Genomic DNA, 18,296 nt, shown 5'->3' with positions numbered 1-18,296 from the left:
CTGTGTCTCTTGTGTCTCCTGTATTGGGAGGTAGGTTCTTTACCACTAGTGCCACCTGGGAAGGCTTTCTCAAGAATCAGTTACTATAAATACAGAGTTCTGTAATAACTAGCATTTTATTATTTTTTAAAATATTTATTTATTTGACTGAGCCAGGGGTCTTAGCAGGGGTAAGCAGGATCTGTAGTTGTGAAATGTGAGATCTAGTTCCCTGATCAAGGATTGAACCCAGGCCCCCCAGCATTGGGAGCTTGGAGTCTTAGCCACTGGACCACCAAAGGAAGTCTCTTAACTGGTTCTTTTTCTAACTTACATTGCGTCTGCTTTGATTGCCTAAATTTTGGTTCCCTTCTATAGTACAGAGTATGGTGCTAGCTCAGATCCTATATGGAGGGAAACACCATGACAGTTTTGAAACAGTCTCTGATCCTTCTGGCAATATAAAGGTATGGTACTCAGAGTACATGGTATAGAGAAATCTGACAGCATTTTCAATAATAAACAAACTGTCGACTAAAAAATTAGTTTACAACCTGAAAGCAGAGAGTGTCCTATTCGGTGGGAAAATCTTAGGACTTCAAGTCTGGGAGACAGGATCTCAGGTAGACCTGAGAGACTGCTCCAAGGAGGGAGTCAGGCTACATACAAGTTTGTAACAAAGCGGGCAGGCGGTTTGAACATCAAAGATTATTGTTAAGGAAGGAAAACCAGATAGCAAGGTAAGGAATTTAGCATTCTTCTACGTATGAGAAGAAGCAGGAGTCTGGGATTTTTGAAGTCATTCCTTTCATATGCATCTCAGCTATCTGTTTTTTGACTTCTCTCTGCCCCTCTTCCCCACTCCCACCCAGCTCCTTGGCAGTCACCATAGGGGGCATGATGGCATGTGCTGGATTGTAGGTATTGTTTTCCCCCTTGGGAGCCTTCATTCACATTTGGAGGCCCGAAATTGCTGATGGCTGTTACATCCTTGTTTACTGATACTCCATTTCACAAAACTTAAAAAAAAAAATTCTTCCCCATTGAAAAACTAACAAAAAAACCTGGGAAAGAGACTTTCAGAACAATGTCTACAATTTCTTGTCTAGATAAATCGTAATATACACAAATAGCTTCCAAAATAACTTTTATTGCTATATAAAAACAAGAAAAAAATAGATGCATATTTTTTCTACAAAATTATAAAATATTCAGGCTATTTAACATTTTTGCATAAATGTATTGAGATTAAAAAGGTAGATTTAAACAGAGAAATCTTTTCCACTTAAAGTTTTCAGGTACTTTGTAGGGAATAAAGAAGTTTCCATTCTTCTATACTTTCCTATGTGTAGCTCGAAGACATAGCAGTTACAGTTTTTTGTCAGAGTTATCTAAAAAAGGACATACAAAGACAAAAATTCCATTATGCTGCAATAAAATTAGCAAAAAGCTTTACTTCAGGCTTTCAGATTTGGCAGCTGCGGTCAATCAGTTTTGCGCTGGAATTTCCAACTCAGCAGGGAAAGAGCCTAATTAAAAGCAAGACATCCTCTTTTATTTTGTCCTTTAGAAAATAAAAATCACTTGTCAGTATTCCTTAAAAAGTGCGATTACCTCCTTTGTCATTTGATCATAAAGTCTGAGATACTGTTTCTAGCCCACACAGCTTAAATGAAACCAGGAGAGAAAAGAGAGGAAGGTACTTTGGAGGGTGGATTCAGTTTGACACAATGAGCACAGGAAGCTGTACACTTTTGATAACATTAATTCAAAAAGTATAATTGTCTGAGTTTCTCAATAAACCCTTCAAGACAAAAGGCTTTAGTGTTGATTTAGATGTGTGTTAAAATATAGCTTTTTTCCCTGAAATTAGATTATGGGGTAAGGCAAGCCAGACTCTCTCTGTAGATGATATAAGCTATAATTATTTGGGAAGATTTCAATCACTGTTTTGGAATTGATACCTAAGGCTTTCTTCTCCCGTGTTCTTTTTGTGGACTTTTTAATGAGATATTCTGGGGGGAGATGCTTTAGGTAGGAAATACCAGCTTTTGAAAGATAAAGGTATAATTATCATTAGACTAAAAGGTCCATTAAAAGAAGAATCTCAAACAGAAAGGTTTTCTAGATATATTTTACTATGCATTGTTTTCACAAAGGTTGAGAAAGAAAGAAAAAAGTTCTTATAATATCTGTAAGATGAACCTCACATTAGCCCACAAGAGGGATAAACTAAAGGGCTGAGATGAGGAGTGCTCCAATACTTCTCAATGGAGCAGCGCAGTCTAGTACCAAACCCATAATTAACTTTTCATTGATAACCTGTTTCCTGGCCTGTATGAAATGGAATGGCAGCTTCAATCCTTGGGGTGGTCATTAACCCCTTGCCCCCCAAAATACCTGGAATTTTGTGCACCTCTATGTAATGAAACATCCATTTACCAAAATATGTTTCTGTCTGACAATTCAATTCCTCTTTCCACTTAGGACCCAAGTTGCAGCAGGCTCTACTTCTACTGAATTTATGTGCATATTGCATACATATATGCCAGGCACTGGGCATCCCTATGACTATTGCCAAAATTTTGGAAACAGAATGAAGAAGACAACAGTGTTTCGGCGAGAGACTCGAATGATTATCATCAGACTTCAGGGATGTGATGGAGAGGAGCTCGTATTCAGTCTATGGACATAATCACCAGTTACCCTAAAAGGAAATTCACTAACCACCAAAAGCGTTAAGTTTATTTGGTAGAAATGGTTTAAAATTGCAGGGAAACCAAAAATCAACCCTCAGATAAAATGCATTGTTTCAGCATAGGCACCACTCTAGGTTTTAAGTCAGCCCAGAGCCTAGACAGAGATCTCACACATGAAAACTGTCATCTGAGTCTTAATTCACTACTGAGAACCCCAAACACAAGATACCCACTAGAATTCCACCCAAATCAGGAAGGACCATAGCTTTTGCCCCCGGGGAAGGGTAGACCACAAAGTTCATCTCTCCATGAAGTTCATCTCTCCTACCTCCAAACCCAAAGCTGTTTAGCAGCTAAGATTCTGAAGAACCAAAATTATAATTGATGAACTTTGAAAGCTATAGATGTTCTTGCCTAAACCTCTCTTTATTAAGTCGCTCAGTCATGTCCGACTCTTTGCGACCACATGGACTGTAACCTACCAGGCTCCTCAGTCCATGGAATTATCCAGGCAAGAGTACTGGAGTGGGTTGCCATTTCCTTCTCCAAATCTCTCTTTATTCAGTTCAGTTCAGTCGTGTCTGACTCTCCGCGACCCCATGAATCACAGCACGCCAGGCCTCCCTGTCTATCACCAACTCCCGGAGTACACTCAAACTCATGTCCACAGAGTCGGTGATGCCATCCAGCCATCTCATTCTCCGTCGTCCCCTTCTCCTCCCGCCCCCAACCTTTCCCAGCATCAGAGTCTTTTCCAGTGAGTCAACTCGTCGCATGAGGTGGCCAAAGTATTGCAGTTTCAGCTTTAGCATCAGTCCCTCCAATGAACACCCAGGATTGATCTCCTCTAGAATGGACTGGTTGGATCTCCTTGCAGTCCAAGGGACTCTCAAGAGTCTTCTCCAGCACCACAGTTCAAAAGCATCAATTCTTCGGCGATCAGCTTTCTTCACAGTCCAACTCTCACATCCATACATGACCATGGGAAAAACCATAGCCTTGACTAGACGGACCTTGGTTGGCAAAGTAATGTCTCTGCTTTTTAATATACTATCAAGGTTGGTCATAACTTTCCTTCCAAGGAGTAAGTGTCTTTTAATTTCATGGCTGCAATCAGCATCTGCAGTAATTTTGGAGCCCCAAAAAATAAAGTCTGACACTGCTTTCACTGTTTTTCCATCTATTTCCCATGAAGTGATGGGACCAGATGCCAAGATCTTTGTTTTCTGAATGTTGAGCTTCAAGCCAACCTTTTCACTCTCCTCTTTCACTTTCATCAAGAGGCTTTTGAGTTCCTCTTCACTTTCTGCCATAAGGGTGGTGTCATCTGCATATCTGAGGTTACTGATATTTCTCCCAGCAATCTTGATTCCAGCTGGTGCTTCTTCCAGCCCAGCGTTCCTCATGATGTACTCTGCATATAAGTTAAATAAGCAGGGTGACAATATACAGCCTTGATGTACTCCTTTTCCTATTTGGAACCAGTCTGTTGTTCCATGTACAGTTCTGACTGTTGCTTCCTGACCTGCATACAGGTTTCTCAAGAGGCAGGTCAGGTGGTCTGGTATTCCCATCTCTTTCAGAATTTTTCACAGTTTATTGTGATCCACACAGTCAAAGGCTTTGGCATAGTCAATGAAGCAGAAATAGATGTTTTTCTGGAACTCTCTTGCTTTCTCCATGATACAGCGGATGTTGGCAATTTGATCTCTGGTGCCTCTGCCTTTTCTAAAACCTGCTTGAACATCACCAGACGGTCAACACCAAAATCAGATTGATTATATTCTTTGCAGCCAAAGATGGAGAAGCTCTATACAGTCAGCAAAAACAAGACCAGGAGCCGACTGTGGCTCAGATCATGAACTCCTTATTGCCAAATTCAGACTGAAATTGAAGAAAGTAGGGAAAACCACTAGACCATTCAGATATGACCTAAATCAAATCCCTTATGATTATACAGTGGAAGTGAGAAATAGATTTAAGGGACTAGATCTGATAGATAGAGTGCCTGATGAACTCTGGACGGAGGTTCGTGACATTGTACAGGAGACAGGGACCAAGACCATCCCCATGGAAAAGAAATGCAAAAGAGCAAAATGGCTGTCTGAGGAGGCCTTACAAATAGCTATGAAAAGAAGAGAAGCGAAAAGTGAAGGAGAAAAGGAAAGATATAAGCATCTGAATGCAGAGTTCCAAAGAATAGCAAGGAGAGATAAGAAAGCCTTCCTCAGTGATCAGTGCAAAGAAATAGAGGAAAACAACAGAATGGGAAAAACAAGAGATCTCTGCAAGAAAATTAGAGATTCCAAGGGAATATTTCATGCAAAGATGGGCTCGATAAAGGACAGAAATGGTATGGACCTAACAGAAGCAGAAGATATTAAGAAGAGGTGGCAAGAATACACAGAAGAACTGTACAAAAAAGATCTTCAGGACCAAGATAATCACGATAACGTGATCACTGACCTAGAGCCAGACATCTTGGAATGTGAAGTCAAGTGGGCCTTAGAAAGCATCACTACGAACAAAGCTAGTGGAGGTGATGGAATTCCAGTTGAGCTATTTCAGATCTTGAAAGATGATGCTGTGAAAGTGCTGCACTCAATATGCCAGCAAATTTGGAAAACTCAGCAGTGGCCATGGGACTGGAAAAGGTCAGTCTTCATTTCAATCCCAAAGAAAGGCAATGCCAAAGAATGCTCAAACTACCGCACAATTGCACTCATCTCACACGCTAGTAAAGTCATGCTCAAAATTCTCCAAGCCAGGCTTCAGCAGTATGTAAACCGTGAACTCCCAGATGTTCAAGCAGGTTTTAGAAAAGGCAGAGGCACCAGAGATCAAACTGCCAACATCTGCTGTATCATGGAAAAAGCAAGAGAGTTCCAGAAAAACATCTCTTTATTACCAAGATACAATTTGAAGATCAAAGGGGCATCAAGGTAAGCCACAGCTTGTTGGCAGTGGCAGGGTGCCCATGGTGAATCTTCAGGTAAGGGTAGGCCCTCTTCCTTGTTTATTTGAGGAATCTGCCTTGTAAACAGAGCCAGAAGGTAAATTTTAAAAACTCTACTGTATCCCACCAAATGAATTTTATCCTGGGGTGGGTCAAACTGGTATAAATTAGCATGGGCTTCCCTAGTGGCTCAGACAGTATGGAATCCACCTGCAATGCAGAGATCTGGGTTTGCTCCCTGGGTCGGGAAGATCCCCTGGAGAAAGAAATGACAACCCACTCCAGGATTCTTGTCTGGAGAACTGCAAGGACAGAGAAGCCAGGCAGGCTACAGTCTATAGGGTCGCAGAGACATGACTGAGCAACTTGGATGCACGCATGAAGATGACAACATAGAGAATCCTGGACTGACCTTCGGTGCCAAAATGCCAGTTCTGGAGTCTCAGTTTCACTACTCATTAGCTGTGTGACCTTCCGGCGGGTTACTATCCTCTCTCAGATCTCTCATCTGTAAAATGAAGATTTTAATGGTGCCTACTGCAAAAGTTATATCTGGGGATTGAATGAGCTAAGATTTATAAAGTGCTTAGGATAGTACTGGCACTTTGTAAGTTCCACATTTAAAAAAACCAGAAACTTGGGGGAAAGTGTTCTTTGAGGTTTGTAGAGCAGTTTATACTGCTTATGTATTCAGGTATATTCTCATCATAATTAGGTTTGGAATACGGATCATAAAGTACACCAAACCCAAGGAAGCCTTGGGATTAAATCAATTTTGAAAAACTTGTAGGTCCGGCCAGAGGAGATCTTCAGCTACCTACAGTCCTGTCACTGCTCCAAAGTGCCCTAAAATAAACCCTGGTCTCCAGGGCCAATCTAAGGATAAACCAGCTGGGGAGGGAGCAAAGGGCAGGTACAGGGGAAAGGGAGCCAGTTCCTTTCTACATTTATTTTCTGGGCTGTAGTCATGATACCTGTGTAGCATTATCTCTGTCCCAGATATTCATGATCTGATTCCAAAACTTTATAACTGGATTCCCAGAAAAAACAGAAAATGGCTACATAATAAGAGGCCAGAGAAGCTGCCAGTTTATCAGATTTACCAACCGTAGACATATTTTGATCATTTGTTCTATGCAAGGCACTGTGCTAAATGCTTTGGTCCTCAAGGAGAAAGAGGTAATATAAGCACAATTTATATCTACTGTTATTAATATTTACATTGATCATCTCCCTTTCAATTTGGGTAAGTTCATAAGCCTCAATCAATATAAACACTTTCAAGACATCCTATTTTTTGATTGGAATAAATATTGACTCTGTGAACCTCAATCATCTCATGGGTAAACAGGAGACGCTAAACTGGAGAGCTAGTTTTTTAAACTGGAGTTATAAGGCTACATTGCTACCCCATTTTACATGGTGGATCTCTGTCCAGCCTCATCAAGGGTGATGTTTCTTTTCCTTGCTGCTGCTTCACTGTTTAACTCCGAATCTGATTTGTCCACGTTGCCAAAGTTCATTGCCATGGAACTTTCCACTCCCTCTGGAGCACCTCCGTTTGGCTGAAGAAGGACAGAATTTGGTTCTTTAGGACGTTTCCATTGTGGTCTGGTGACTATCCAAAAAATGAGAGCCCCAAACACCAGAATCAGAAGGCCGAGGGTGTTTGTGAAAATACCTTCTGGTGGCAATGAACTGTATGAAGGACTTTTCCTATAGAAAAAGAGACAGTATGTACAGTTACAAACAGCTTGATACTGCAACATGCCAAACAGTCTTGAATTTATTTGCTCAAAAGGCACACTGGTACAGTGTGTGTAAATTCAACCTAAATTCCCTTAAAGCTTGGTATTAAGAAATTCATATAGTTCACTCAGTGGATTAGTACGAAACTGTTAAAAATTTCATAAATTATGAAAATAATATAGCATCTAAAACACCTGTACCTCTTAAAATTGAAAAAAGGATGATACAAAAATGTAGGTATATCATAATTACAGTTAATATAAAAACATGTATATGAAAACAATTGAAAGGGCATGTATAACTTCAAAGGTTGCTTTGTAAGAGTGGTACAATTTGCTGGACTGCTTGGTTTTTCTTCCAAGCATTATTAATGCTATATTACATGTGCAACACATTTTTAAAAATAAACAAATTTTTTATTTTCACCATTTAAAAAATTTTGTCACATTTATATTTGTCCAATGAACAAGTATTTAATATTTTGTAGCTGAAGAATTGCAGTTAGGAAAACTATGAAACTTACAGGGCAAAAATCAGTTTCTCAGTCAATCCCATAAGTACAGTTGCAATCACTGTTCCAAAGATGAGGAGTCCGGAATAAACGTGTATGGGCATGAGAAGTGCTCGGAGAGAGAGTGGAGCCCAAGGAAGCAGAAAGACAAAAAAACCTAGGAGAAGCTAAACATCAAAAAATTCAGAGGTTATCAATTAATTGTAAGTTTTAACTGTTTTAAAATTATTGTTAGAGAAGCAATATGTGCACAATGAGAAAACATTTCATTTAGAACCAAGGGCATAAAATGAAGTTTCCCCATTCTAGTTCCACTCAAAAGTGACACCTACTATCACTTTCTCAAGCATCTTTTCACAAAATTTCTATGACTAAACAAGCATATGTGTGTGTGTGTGTTTAAAGAGAAAGTGAGTCAGACATAGAAAACAAACTTATGGTTACCAAAGATTAAAGCGGGGGGGGAGGAATAAATTAAGAGGTTGGGATTAAAACATACTCCCTACTGTACATAGATAGATAACCAACAAAGACCTATTGTATAGCACAGGGAATTATACTCAATATCTTGTAATAACCTAAAATGGAACGAATCTAAAAAAGAATGTGTGTGTGTGTGTGTGCGCGTGTGTGCGCGCGCGTGTGTGTCTCGCCAGGTGGCGCTAGTGGTAAAAAACCCACTTGCCAATACAGGAGATGTAAGAGATGTGGGTTTGATCCCTGGATCAGGAAGACTCCCTGGAGAAGGGCATGGCAACCCACTCCAGTATTCTTGCCTCGAGAATCCCATGGACAAAGGAGCCTGGTGGGCTACAGTCCATAGGGTCGCAGAGAGTTGGACACGACTGAAGTGACTTAGCACAGCACAGCACGTGCTGTATATACACACACACACACACATATATATTTACATATAACTGAATCATCTTTCTGTATACCTGAAACTAACACAACATTGTAAATCAATGTAAATCAACTATATTTCAATACAAATTTTTTTAGAAAGAGTGAGAAAGAGGGAGTTTTTAAAAATGTAAGTGGGGTTTTTTTGTACATATTTGTTCTGCATATTGCTTTTTTCTCTTAACAGTAAATCTTGGAGATCTTTTCATATCAACTCATGTTTATCTACTTTATTCTTTTTAATGGCTAATATTTTAAGACTAACAAATTATTCAGTTCCCTATTAATGGACATTTCTGTTTCCAGTTTTTTACTGCCATTAATAAGGCTACAGGGACTTCCCTGGTGGTCCAGCGGCTAAGACTCTGTGCTCCCAATGTAGGGCACCCAGGATCAATCCCTGGTCAGGGAACTAGATCCCACATGCTGAAGCTAAGAGTTTCCAAGCTGCAACTAAGACCTGGTACAGCCAAAATAAATAAATAAATATTAAAAAAAAAAAAAGGCTACAGTGAACATTCTGATACTTAATTGTTCTTATCAGTTTCTGTAAGATTGCCAAGTAGGAGGGGAAGTAAAAGATTTTTAAGTCACTAAATCTAAGCACAACAGGACAAATATTGTCAGTACAACCTAAAGAAAGCTATGTGGAAAAAACATGACAATTTTTTTTTAATGAGGAAGAAGTGAGTTCTGCAGAAAATTCTCTCCATCTCCTCAATAATTAAATCCTTATTGGGATATTTCTCTGCAGTGAAGACAATAAGAGTCTTACAGAAACTGAAGTCTGTTAATGCTTTCACAATTTGTTTTGTTGTCCCACACCCCTGCCCATTAAGTAATCACTTCTCCTCCAGAAAATAAAGATGACTTAATGACCACTGAGTTTAGAGGGGTATTTTTTTTCAGCTATCTCTTTGGGATCTACCACCCTAACAAAACAACTATGAGAAGAGAGGAGAATGAGGAGAAACACCAGCATTGCTGTTCATTCTTCCTGGTTGAGGTCAAAGGGGGATAGAGAGGAATGAAACAGAAGGGGTCTGACGCCCCAAAACACATTGAGAATCAGCATAAAGGCAATAATAATGAATGGAAAGTAACTGAAAATGCATTTTATAGGCTGGTTTGCACACTTTATTTTTCATTAACGCCACAAATGCCTGAATATATTAGAAATGGTTCAGAGAGTCCTCCTTGGTGGTTCAGAGTGTTCCTAATCCTCCTGCAGTGCTCTTTAGTGATTCTTTTAGTAGTAATATCAAAGGGCAAGCATCCTAATGTGTAGGTGGTACATTTCTACAAAAATGGGGCTCAGGTGAGTGACTGCCAAGGATTTAGGACAAATATATTTCTATGAGTAAGTCACACTATCTTTTCTGTAACTAATCCACGGAAATACATATTCTTCCATATTCCTATTCTCCTGCCTCTTCTGAAATTCCCAAGATTCTTATTGTTTTAAATGATTCTTACTGTTTTCTCTTTTTTCTTTCAGGATTTATCTTCTGTGTCTCTTATAATCCCATAAAGCTCAATGATCTAAGTAGATGGGACATCAGACTTACAGGACTCCAGGGTGGTTTTGCTCTCCTAAGTCTTACTTTTGCTATGAAAACATTTTTTTCAACATCAAGTTATTTTAAAAAGGAAAGAAAAAAAAAATTACAGGATGCTTATCTTTGATTAAAAGTGTTTCACATTATGCAAATTTATAGCATAAAGATTTATAGTTTAATCATTCTTTATTTCCTTTGATTTCTAAGCATGTCTCTTTGGGCCCATGCTTGTCTTGTGGAACAATGTATCCCCCACAAGCTAGACAGGTATCCAATGCATAATAGGTATTTAATTCTGTTGAAAAATGGATAAGTATTTTTCAATGGAGTTAAATGGGGTCCTGTAAGCAAATTTCTGATGTCCCATCTACTTATATCATTGAGCTTGAAGGGATTATAAGAGACAAGATAAATCCTGAAAGAAATAAGAGAAAACAGTAAGAATCATTCAAAACAACAAGAATCTTAGGAATCTCAGACGAGGCAGGAGAATAAAAATATGGAAAAAATATATTTCCATGGGTAAGTCATGAATAAAATTTCAATGACATAAAATGATACTCTCAACCGTGAAGGTGTTAATGATATATAGTTGAAATGAAAAATGTCATCTTCAGGTTGTAAAGGAGCCTACCACAGGGCTTCTACTTTTAATAACAGTTGATTTGTATCATTCTAGTATGCTAAGCCCTAGGCTGAGCCTTTCAATGCATTATTTGTCCTTGGTTCCTATGATGTTGTGAAGGACGTATGAAAGTCTTAATTTCTAAGTGAGCAAACTAAGCCCAGAAAAGTTCAATAACAAGTCCAAAGGTCACAAATTACAAATGAATGAAACTGATTCAAACTGAGGTCTTCCAGATTCCAAGTCCTGTGTTCATAAATACTACCAGCTCTTTGGATGTAAGCAAGGAAAAAGTCAGGGATAACATTTTCTCCTGCTAAACAAAAGTTATAAAGTTGTGACATGACATTTCTGAGAAGCCTAGTTAGTACACAGATAAAACAATAAGAGATAAGAATCTGAATATTTCAGAGAGCAAAAGAGAATCTTGAAACAATTAAAAATATTTTCAATTTACCCAAGTTTACGTTGACTCACTGGAAAAGACTCCGATGCTGCAAAAGGTTGGGGGCAGGAGGAGAAGGGAACGACAGAGAATGAGATGGCTGGATGGCATCACCGACTCTGTGGACATGAGTTTGAGTGAACTCCGGGAGTTGGTAATGGACATGGAGGCCTGGCGTGCTGTGATTCATGGGGTCGTAGAGAGTCGGACACAACTGAGCGACTGAACTGAACTGAACTATTAGAAGATCCATTGATGTAACTGACTACATTAACAAATTAAAGAGGAAAAACTGAAGTCACATCTCAACATACACAAAAAACATCCAATAAAATTCTACATTCATTCATGATTTCAGGTCTTCCCTGGTGGCTCAGATGGTAAAAGAATCTGCCTGCAATGTGGGAGACGGGGGTTCAATCCCTGGGTTGGGAAGATCCCCTGGAGAAGGGAACCGCTACCCACTAAAGCATTCTGGCCTGGAGAATTCCATAGACTATATAGTCCATGGGGTTGCTAAGACTCAGACATGACTGAGCGATTTTCACTTTCATGATTTCAAAAGAAAAACAAACCAATTCACAAACTGGAATAAGAGAAAATGTGAAGCATCTGTACTGAATAGTGTTAGAAATGTTAGACGTATCCTCTTCAAAAAAAGAACAGTTCAAAGATTCTTATTATACCCTGTAAATAATTCTATATACTTCTGTGTACTTCAACAGGCTTCCCTGGCGGCTTAGTTGTAAAGAATCCGCCTGCCAATGCAGGAGATGTGAGTTTGATCCCTGGGTCAGGAAGATCCCCTGGAGAAGGAAATGGAAATCCAACCCAGTATTACCTGGAAAATCCCATGGGCTACAGTCCATAGCATCGCAAAAGAGTTGGACACAACTTAATGACTAAACAACAACAAAAATATACTTTAATACTTCTATACTCTTCCATTCCACTGGCTTGGATGCAGAGAAAAAGAGACAAAACTGGCAGTGCAGATAAATGGCGAAGATCGGGACAATTCAATAAGTGGTGCTGGTGAAAGAGTTTATCAATATGGAGAAAAAATGAAGTTAGATAACAATATCTCCTCATGAACTAACTTAATTCTAGATGAATTAAGTACTTCACATCAAAGACAAAATTTAATACTCTTAATAGAAAACATAAAATAAATTAATATTTCCAATAATATTATTGTAATGTAACCTCTTGGCTATTCATAGATTTTTCTCTTTGACCAGCTGTTCTCAAATATTAGTGTGTATCTGAGTCACTTGCAGGGACTATGAAAGCACATATTGCTGGGCCCACCCACCTTCCCCCTCCCCCACCCTCCATTGTGAGTTTCTGATCTAGGAGGTCTGGAGTAGAACTTGAGAACTGGTTTGTTCTGACCTCAGGGTACAGAAGGATTTCATAAACAGGTCATCAAAACAAAACAAAAATGATAAGCTTAAAGGAAAAGATGATCAATTTGTTTCATTAAAATTAAGAATTTCTTTTCGTCAAAAAATGCTATGAAAAGAGAAAATAGAAGCCTTAATGCTTGAAGATATATATAATACATACAAATGAAAAGGAATCTGACACAGAATGCCTACAAATCTTTAAGAAAAAGGAAAACAAACTCATTGTTTAAATGCACAAAAGACACGAACAGGTATTTTTTTTTTTAGAGATGAACCATGAGTAACCAGTGAAATAAACAAGAAAATCACAAGACATCATTTTATATCCACCACTTTGGCAATATTTTAAAAAGTTTGAAGAGGATGAATGTTGGCAACAATGTGCCATATGTGAGCTCTTATTTGCTGCTGACAGGAACATAATGGGAAACACTTTGGAAAACAAGTTGACACTATTTTAGACTGAGTATACTTTGCCAACCAAGGTCCGTCTAGTCAAGGCAATGGTTTTTCCCGTGGTCATGTATGGACGTGAGAGTTGGACTGTGAAGAAAGCTGATCGCCGAAGAATCGATGCTTTTGAACTGTGGTGCTGGAGAAGACTCTTGAGAGTCCCTTATACTGCAAGGAGATCCAACCAGTCCATTCTAGAGGAGATCAATCCTGGATGTTCATTGGAGGGACTGATGCTAAAGCTGAAGCTGCAATACTTTGGCCACCTCATGCGACGAGTTGACTCACTGGAAAAGACTCTGATGCTGGGAAAGGTTGGGGGCGGGAGGAGAAGGGGACGACAGAGAATGAGATGGCTGGATGGCATCACCGACTCTGTGGACATGAGTTTGAGTGAACTCCGGGAGTTGGTGATGGACAGGGAGGCCTGGCGTGCTGTGATTCATGGGGTCGCGGAGAGTCGGACGCGACTGAACTGAACTGATACAACCGCTATTGTAAGAATACCGCCAGAGAAACTTTTGCATATGAGGGCCAAGAGATGTGTATGTGAATGTTCAATTCAGCACTGTCAGAAACAGAAAACAACTCAAAATCGTCTAAATGTGTACTGGCAGGAGAATAGATAAGTAAATGTGTGGCCTATTTATGTAGCAGAATACAAAAGTAGAAATGATTAAACTACAGCTAGAGGAATCAATCGGAGAAGGCAATGGCAAGCCACTCCAGTACTCTTGCCTAGAAAATCTCATGGACAGAGGAGCCTGGTGGGCTACAGTCCATGGGGTCACTACTAGTCGGACATGACTGAGCGACTTCACTTTCACACATTGGAGAAGGAAATGGCAACCCACTCCAGTGTTCTTGCCTGGAGAATCCCAGGGACGGGGGAGCCTGGTGGGCTGCTGTCTATGGGGTCACACAGAGTCGGACATGACTGAAGTAACTTAGCAGCAGCAGCAGCAGCAGAGGAATCAATACAGCTGAATTGATAGAATGAAAAAAATTGTAATTGAATACTTTTGATACTGGTTTTTAAAAAATAAAAAATACAAACTAAACAACAGATTGTTTGGGAATTTACAGCATGTGGTAAAATTATAAAGAAAAACAGGAAAGAGGAAAATCTTCTGGAGAATGGTTACCTGCAGGAGTTGGGATAGGTAGAAAAATGTGGGATCAAGTTGGGGGGGAGAGGGGTTCTATGTTTTCTAAATTAAGGTGGATGGTGGAATTATGAGAGTTAATTTTATTATGATTCATAACTTCTACACACACACGTTGGCTTGTTTTTTTTAAATCCCCCAGAGGCTAGATGTCACAAGTAGAAAAAAAATGCCTACAACTTGAAATGCTTTGCAATTCATAGACAAACACAGGAAGTGTGAAGGCTTTTCAGCTTGTTTTGGTTGTATTGCTTTGTTGCTAGTCCCCTTTCTTCCTCCTTTCATTTATTGAAACAGCCTGGACCCTGGCTTGATTTGGCCGGTAAATCCTGACTTTATAAAGTGGTTAAACCAAAGCTCAAGATCGCTATGGTAATCTCTTGACAATCTCTCCCATGCTCTTCATACTCTGGTAGGTTTGTTTCTTGAGTTGGTCTTAGGAGGAATGCAAACTGACCTCACAAACTTGGATGAATGGCCTGCACACAATTATACTTTGCAACTGAAGTGCACAACAGTTGGCGGCTGTGCAAGAGAGCAGCAAGCAGGCTGCTGTAGCTGCTCCAAGAGGGTGGGACTTCCTGTTCTCCACCTACAAGTGGCAGCTCCAAGAACCTCCACTTAGGGAGAGTTCGGCCTGATTCACAGAGAAAATGCTTCCCCTTTTTACTTCTAACTTAATCTCAAAGAGGCACATCTCTGTCAAAGCATGTTTTCATGGTTCATGAATTTTTACAACTAAGAATCAGGAGGAATCTTTGTAAATCTTAATAAGAAAGAGGCTTGAAAGTAAAAGTGAAGTTGCTCAGTCCTGTCCAACTCTTTGCGACCCCGTGGACTGTAGCCTACCAGGTTCCTCATCCATGGGATTTTCCAGGCAAGAGTACTGGAGCGGGCTGCTATTTCCTTCTCCAGGGGGTCTTCCCAACCCCAGGGATCGAACCCAGGTTTCCTGCATTGCAGACAGACGCTTTACTGTCTGAGCCACCAGGGAAGCCTAAGAAAGAGGGTTCGCTCCTATCAAATGTGAAGAAAGCAAGCTTAGAATTGGTTTCTTTCCATGGAGAAAGGAAATATTCTGTCATTTAATGTCTTCCTGAGAACATCTGGGTGATCTCTTCTGTCACTTCTTCAGGGAAGCAATGCAAGTAATTTAAAAACAGCTTGGATGCAATAACTGAATAAAGTTGGAATGTAGTCATCTTTCCCAGAAAAGGAATAGGAAGGAAATGGTTCATCTGGTTTCAAAACAAACAACCAGAAGTTACCACACATGACATGAATATTCACAACCTGATTGAGGGGACACTGCTTGCTTGTTTAGTTTTAAAAACTGTGTATATATGATCTTTTGTGACATGTGATTTACTTATATTTAAGACAAAAGAGCCACAAGTTCAAGCAAGAAAAACAAGATGCATTAAAAATTTAATACCCTCCCCCAGAACAAATAATTCTGCAACAAACAACCCCACAATGGTATTCTGGTATATTCTCCCATAACTTTCTTTACTCATCTACACATAAATGCTTTTTTTCCTTTCTTTCTTTCCTCCCCCTTTCTCAAATGACACTTTACGATACACATTATTCTTCAGTATTTTTTTACACTGAAGAACATATAATTCTACTCAGTAGACATAGGGGCTTCCCAGGTAGTTCACTGATAAAGAATCTGCCTGCCAATGCAGGAGATGCAAGAGAGGCCAGGTTCAATCCCAGGGTCAGGAAGATCCCCTGGAGAAGGAAATGGCAACCCACTCCAGTATTCTTGCCTGGAGAATCCCATGGACAGAGGAGCCTGGCAGGCTACAGTCCATGGGGTCACAAAGAGATACAACTGAGCATGCACACATACCACACAGTAGACAGAACTACATTCTTTGTAATAGCTGTGTCATATTCAACAGATTTACCACAAGTTCTTATTGATGGTCATTTAGTTTGCTTCCCATTTCCTGCAAGCTCTGCTGCACTAAAAATCCTTTATAGAGTTCCTTTTGTGACAGCATTTTATTTCTGATCTCCCCAAATGTGGGACTGCTAGGTTAAAGAGTAAGTATATATGTTACAATGTTGTGTAAGAGTAAGTATATATATATTTTAAAAAATAATAGATATTAACAAACTACTTCCCTAATTTGGTTGCCACTTTTCCATGAGCAATGTAGGAGAGTACCCTTACCTCACCTCTATGCCAGCAATGGATATAAATGATATTTTATTGTTATTTTAACTTCAGTTCAGTTCGGTTCAGTCGCTCAGTAGTCTCCGACTCTTTGCAACCCCATGAATCACAGCACGCCAGGCCTCCCTGTCCATCACCAACTCCCAGAGTTCACTCAAACTCATGTCCATCGAGTCGGTGATGCCATCCAGCCATCTCATTCTCTGTCGTCCCCGTCTCCTCCTACCCCCAATCCCTCCCAGCATCAGTCTTTTCCAGTGAGTCAACTCTTCGCATGAGGTGGCCAAAGGATTGCAGTTTCAGCTTTAGCATCAGTCCTTCCAGTGAACACCCAGGACTGATCTCCTTTAGAATGGACTGGTTGGATCTCCTTGCAGTCCACGGGACTCTCAAGAGTCTTCTCCAGCACCACAGTTCAAAAGCATCAATTCTTCGGTGATCAGCTTTCTTCACAGTCCAACTTTCACATCCATACATGACCACTGGAAAAACCATAGCCTTGACTAGACGGACCTTGGTTGGCAAAGTAATGTCTCTGCTTTTTAATATGCTGTCTAGGTTGGTCATAACTTTCTTTCCAAGGAGTAAGCGTCTTTTAATTTCCTGGATGCAATCAGCATCTGCAGTGATTTTGGAGCCCCCAAAAATAAAGTCTGACACTGTTTCCACTGTTTCTCCATCTATTTCCCATGAAGCGATGGGACCAGATGCCATGATCTTAGTTTTCTGAATGTTGAGCTTCAAGCCAACTTTTTCACTCTCCTTCCCTAATTTCTTAGTGAAGTTGGACATTTTCTCATATGCTTATTGGTGATTTAATTCTTTCTTATCTGAACTGTCTGTTCAAATCTTTTGTTCATAGTTCTATTAGGTTGACTTTTTAATCATTAATTTTTAGGAGTTTTTTTGTATATTAAACACATTAACCCTTAACACATGACAAGATTATTCCCCATATCTCCTTGTGCAGTTCCTGCCAACTTTATTATCTTTTGTCACATATACAGTCAGTCCTCTATAGCCCCAGGTTCAGAATCCATAAATTCCACCAACCACAGATCTAAAAGATGGTTCAGAAAAATAACTGCAGAAAGTTCCAAAAAGCAAAACTTGAATTTGCCATAGACCAGGAAATATTTAGATAGGATTTACATTGTATTCACATAGCATTTACATTGTATTAGGTATTGTAAGCAATCTACTGATGATTTAAAGTATATGGGAAAATGCATATAGGTTATATGCAAATGTGTGCTTAGTCACTCAGTCGAGTCCAACTCTTTGCAACCCCATGGACTGTAGCCTGTCAGGCTCCTCTGTCCATGGGGATACTCCAGGCAAGAATACTGGAGTAGGTTGCCATGCCCTCCTGCAAGGGATCTTCCCAACCTAGGGATCGAACCCAGGTCTCCCTCATTGCAGGCTGATTCTTTACCATCTGAGCCACCAGGGAAGTCCTATATGCAAATACCACACCCATTTATATAAGAAGCTTGAGCATCTTTGGAATTTGGTATCTGAGAGGGTCCTGGAACCAATCCCTCAAAGATACTAAGAGATGAAAATAATTTTTTAAAAAATGTATGTAGCCATATATGTCTTTCTTTTCCTTCTAGATTTCTTGTCAACCTTAAAGCCTCCGCTACCTCAGCAT

General features: G+C 39.7%; 1 protein-coding gene across 1 annotated transcript in view; it reads right to left on the bottom strand.

The window, feature by feature from the left end:
* Positions 1–2,099: 2,099 nt before the first annotated feature.
* Positions 2,100–18,296, bottom strand: part of CYBRD1 (cytochrome b reductase 1) — a 36,025-nt gene continuing 19,828 nt past the window's right edge. Inside the window, exons 3-4 of the mRNA XM_055397365.2 lie at positions 7,907–8,061; positions 2,100–7,350 (exon numbers count right to left, since the gene is read on the bottom strand). Of these exons, the coding sequence (XP_055253340.2) occupies positions 7,050–7,350; positions 7,907–8,061 (456 nt within the window). The 3' untranslated portion in view covers positions 2,100–7,049. The remainder of the gene's footprint in view (positions 7,351–7,906; positions 8,062–18,296) is intronic.

Source organism: Moschus berezovskii, chromosome 2 (genome assembly GCF_049115385.1).
Source record: "Moschus berezovskii isolate FMDL1 chromosome 2, NW_MosBer_1.0, whole genome shotgun sequence".
NCBI classification, from domain to species: Eukaryota; Metazoa; Chordata; class Mammalia; order Artiodactyla; family Moschidae; genus Moschus; species Moschus berezovskii.
The sequence above is the reverse complement of the archived record's forward strand: the minus strand, read 5'-3'. Positions and strand labels throughout refer to the sequence as shown.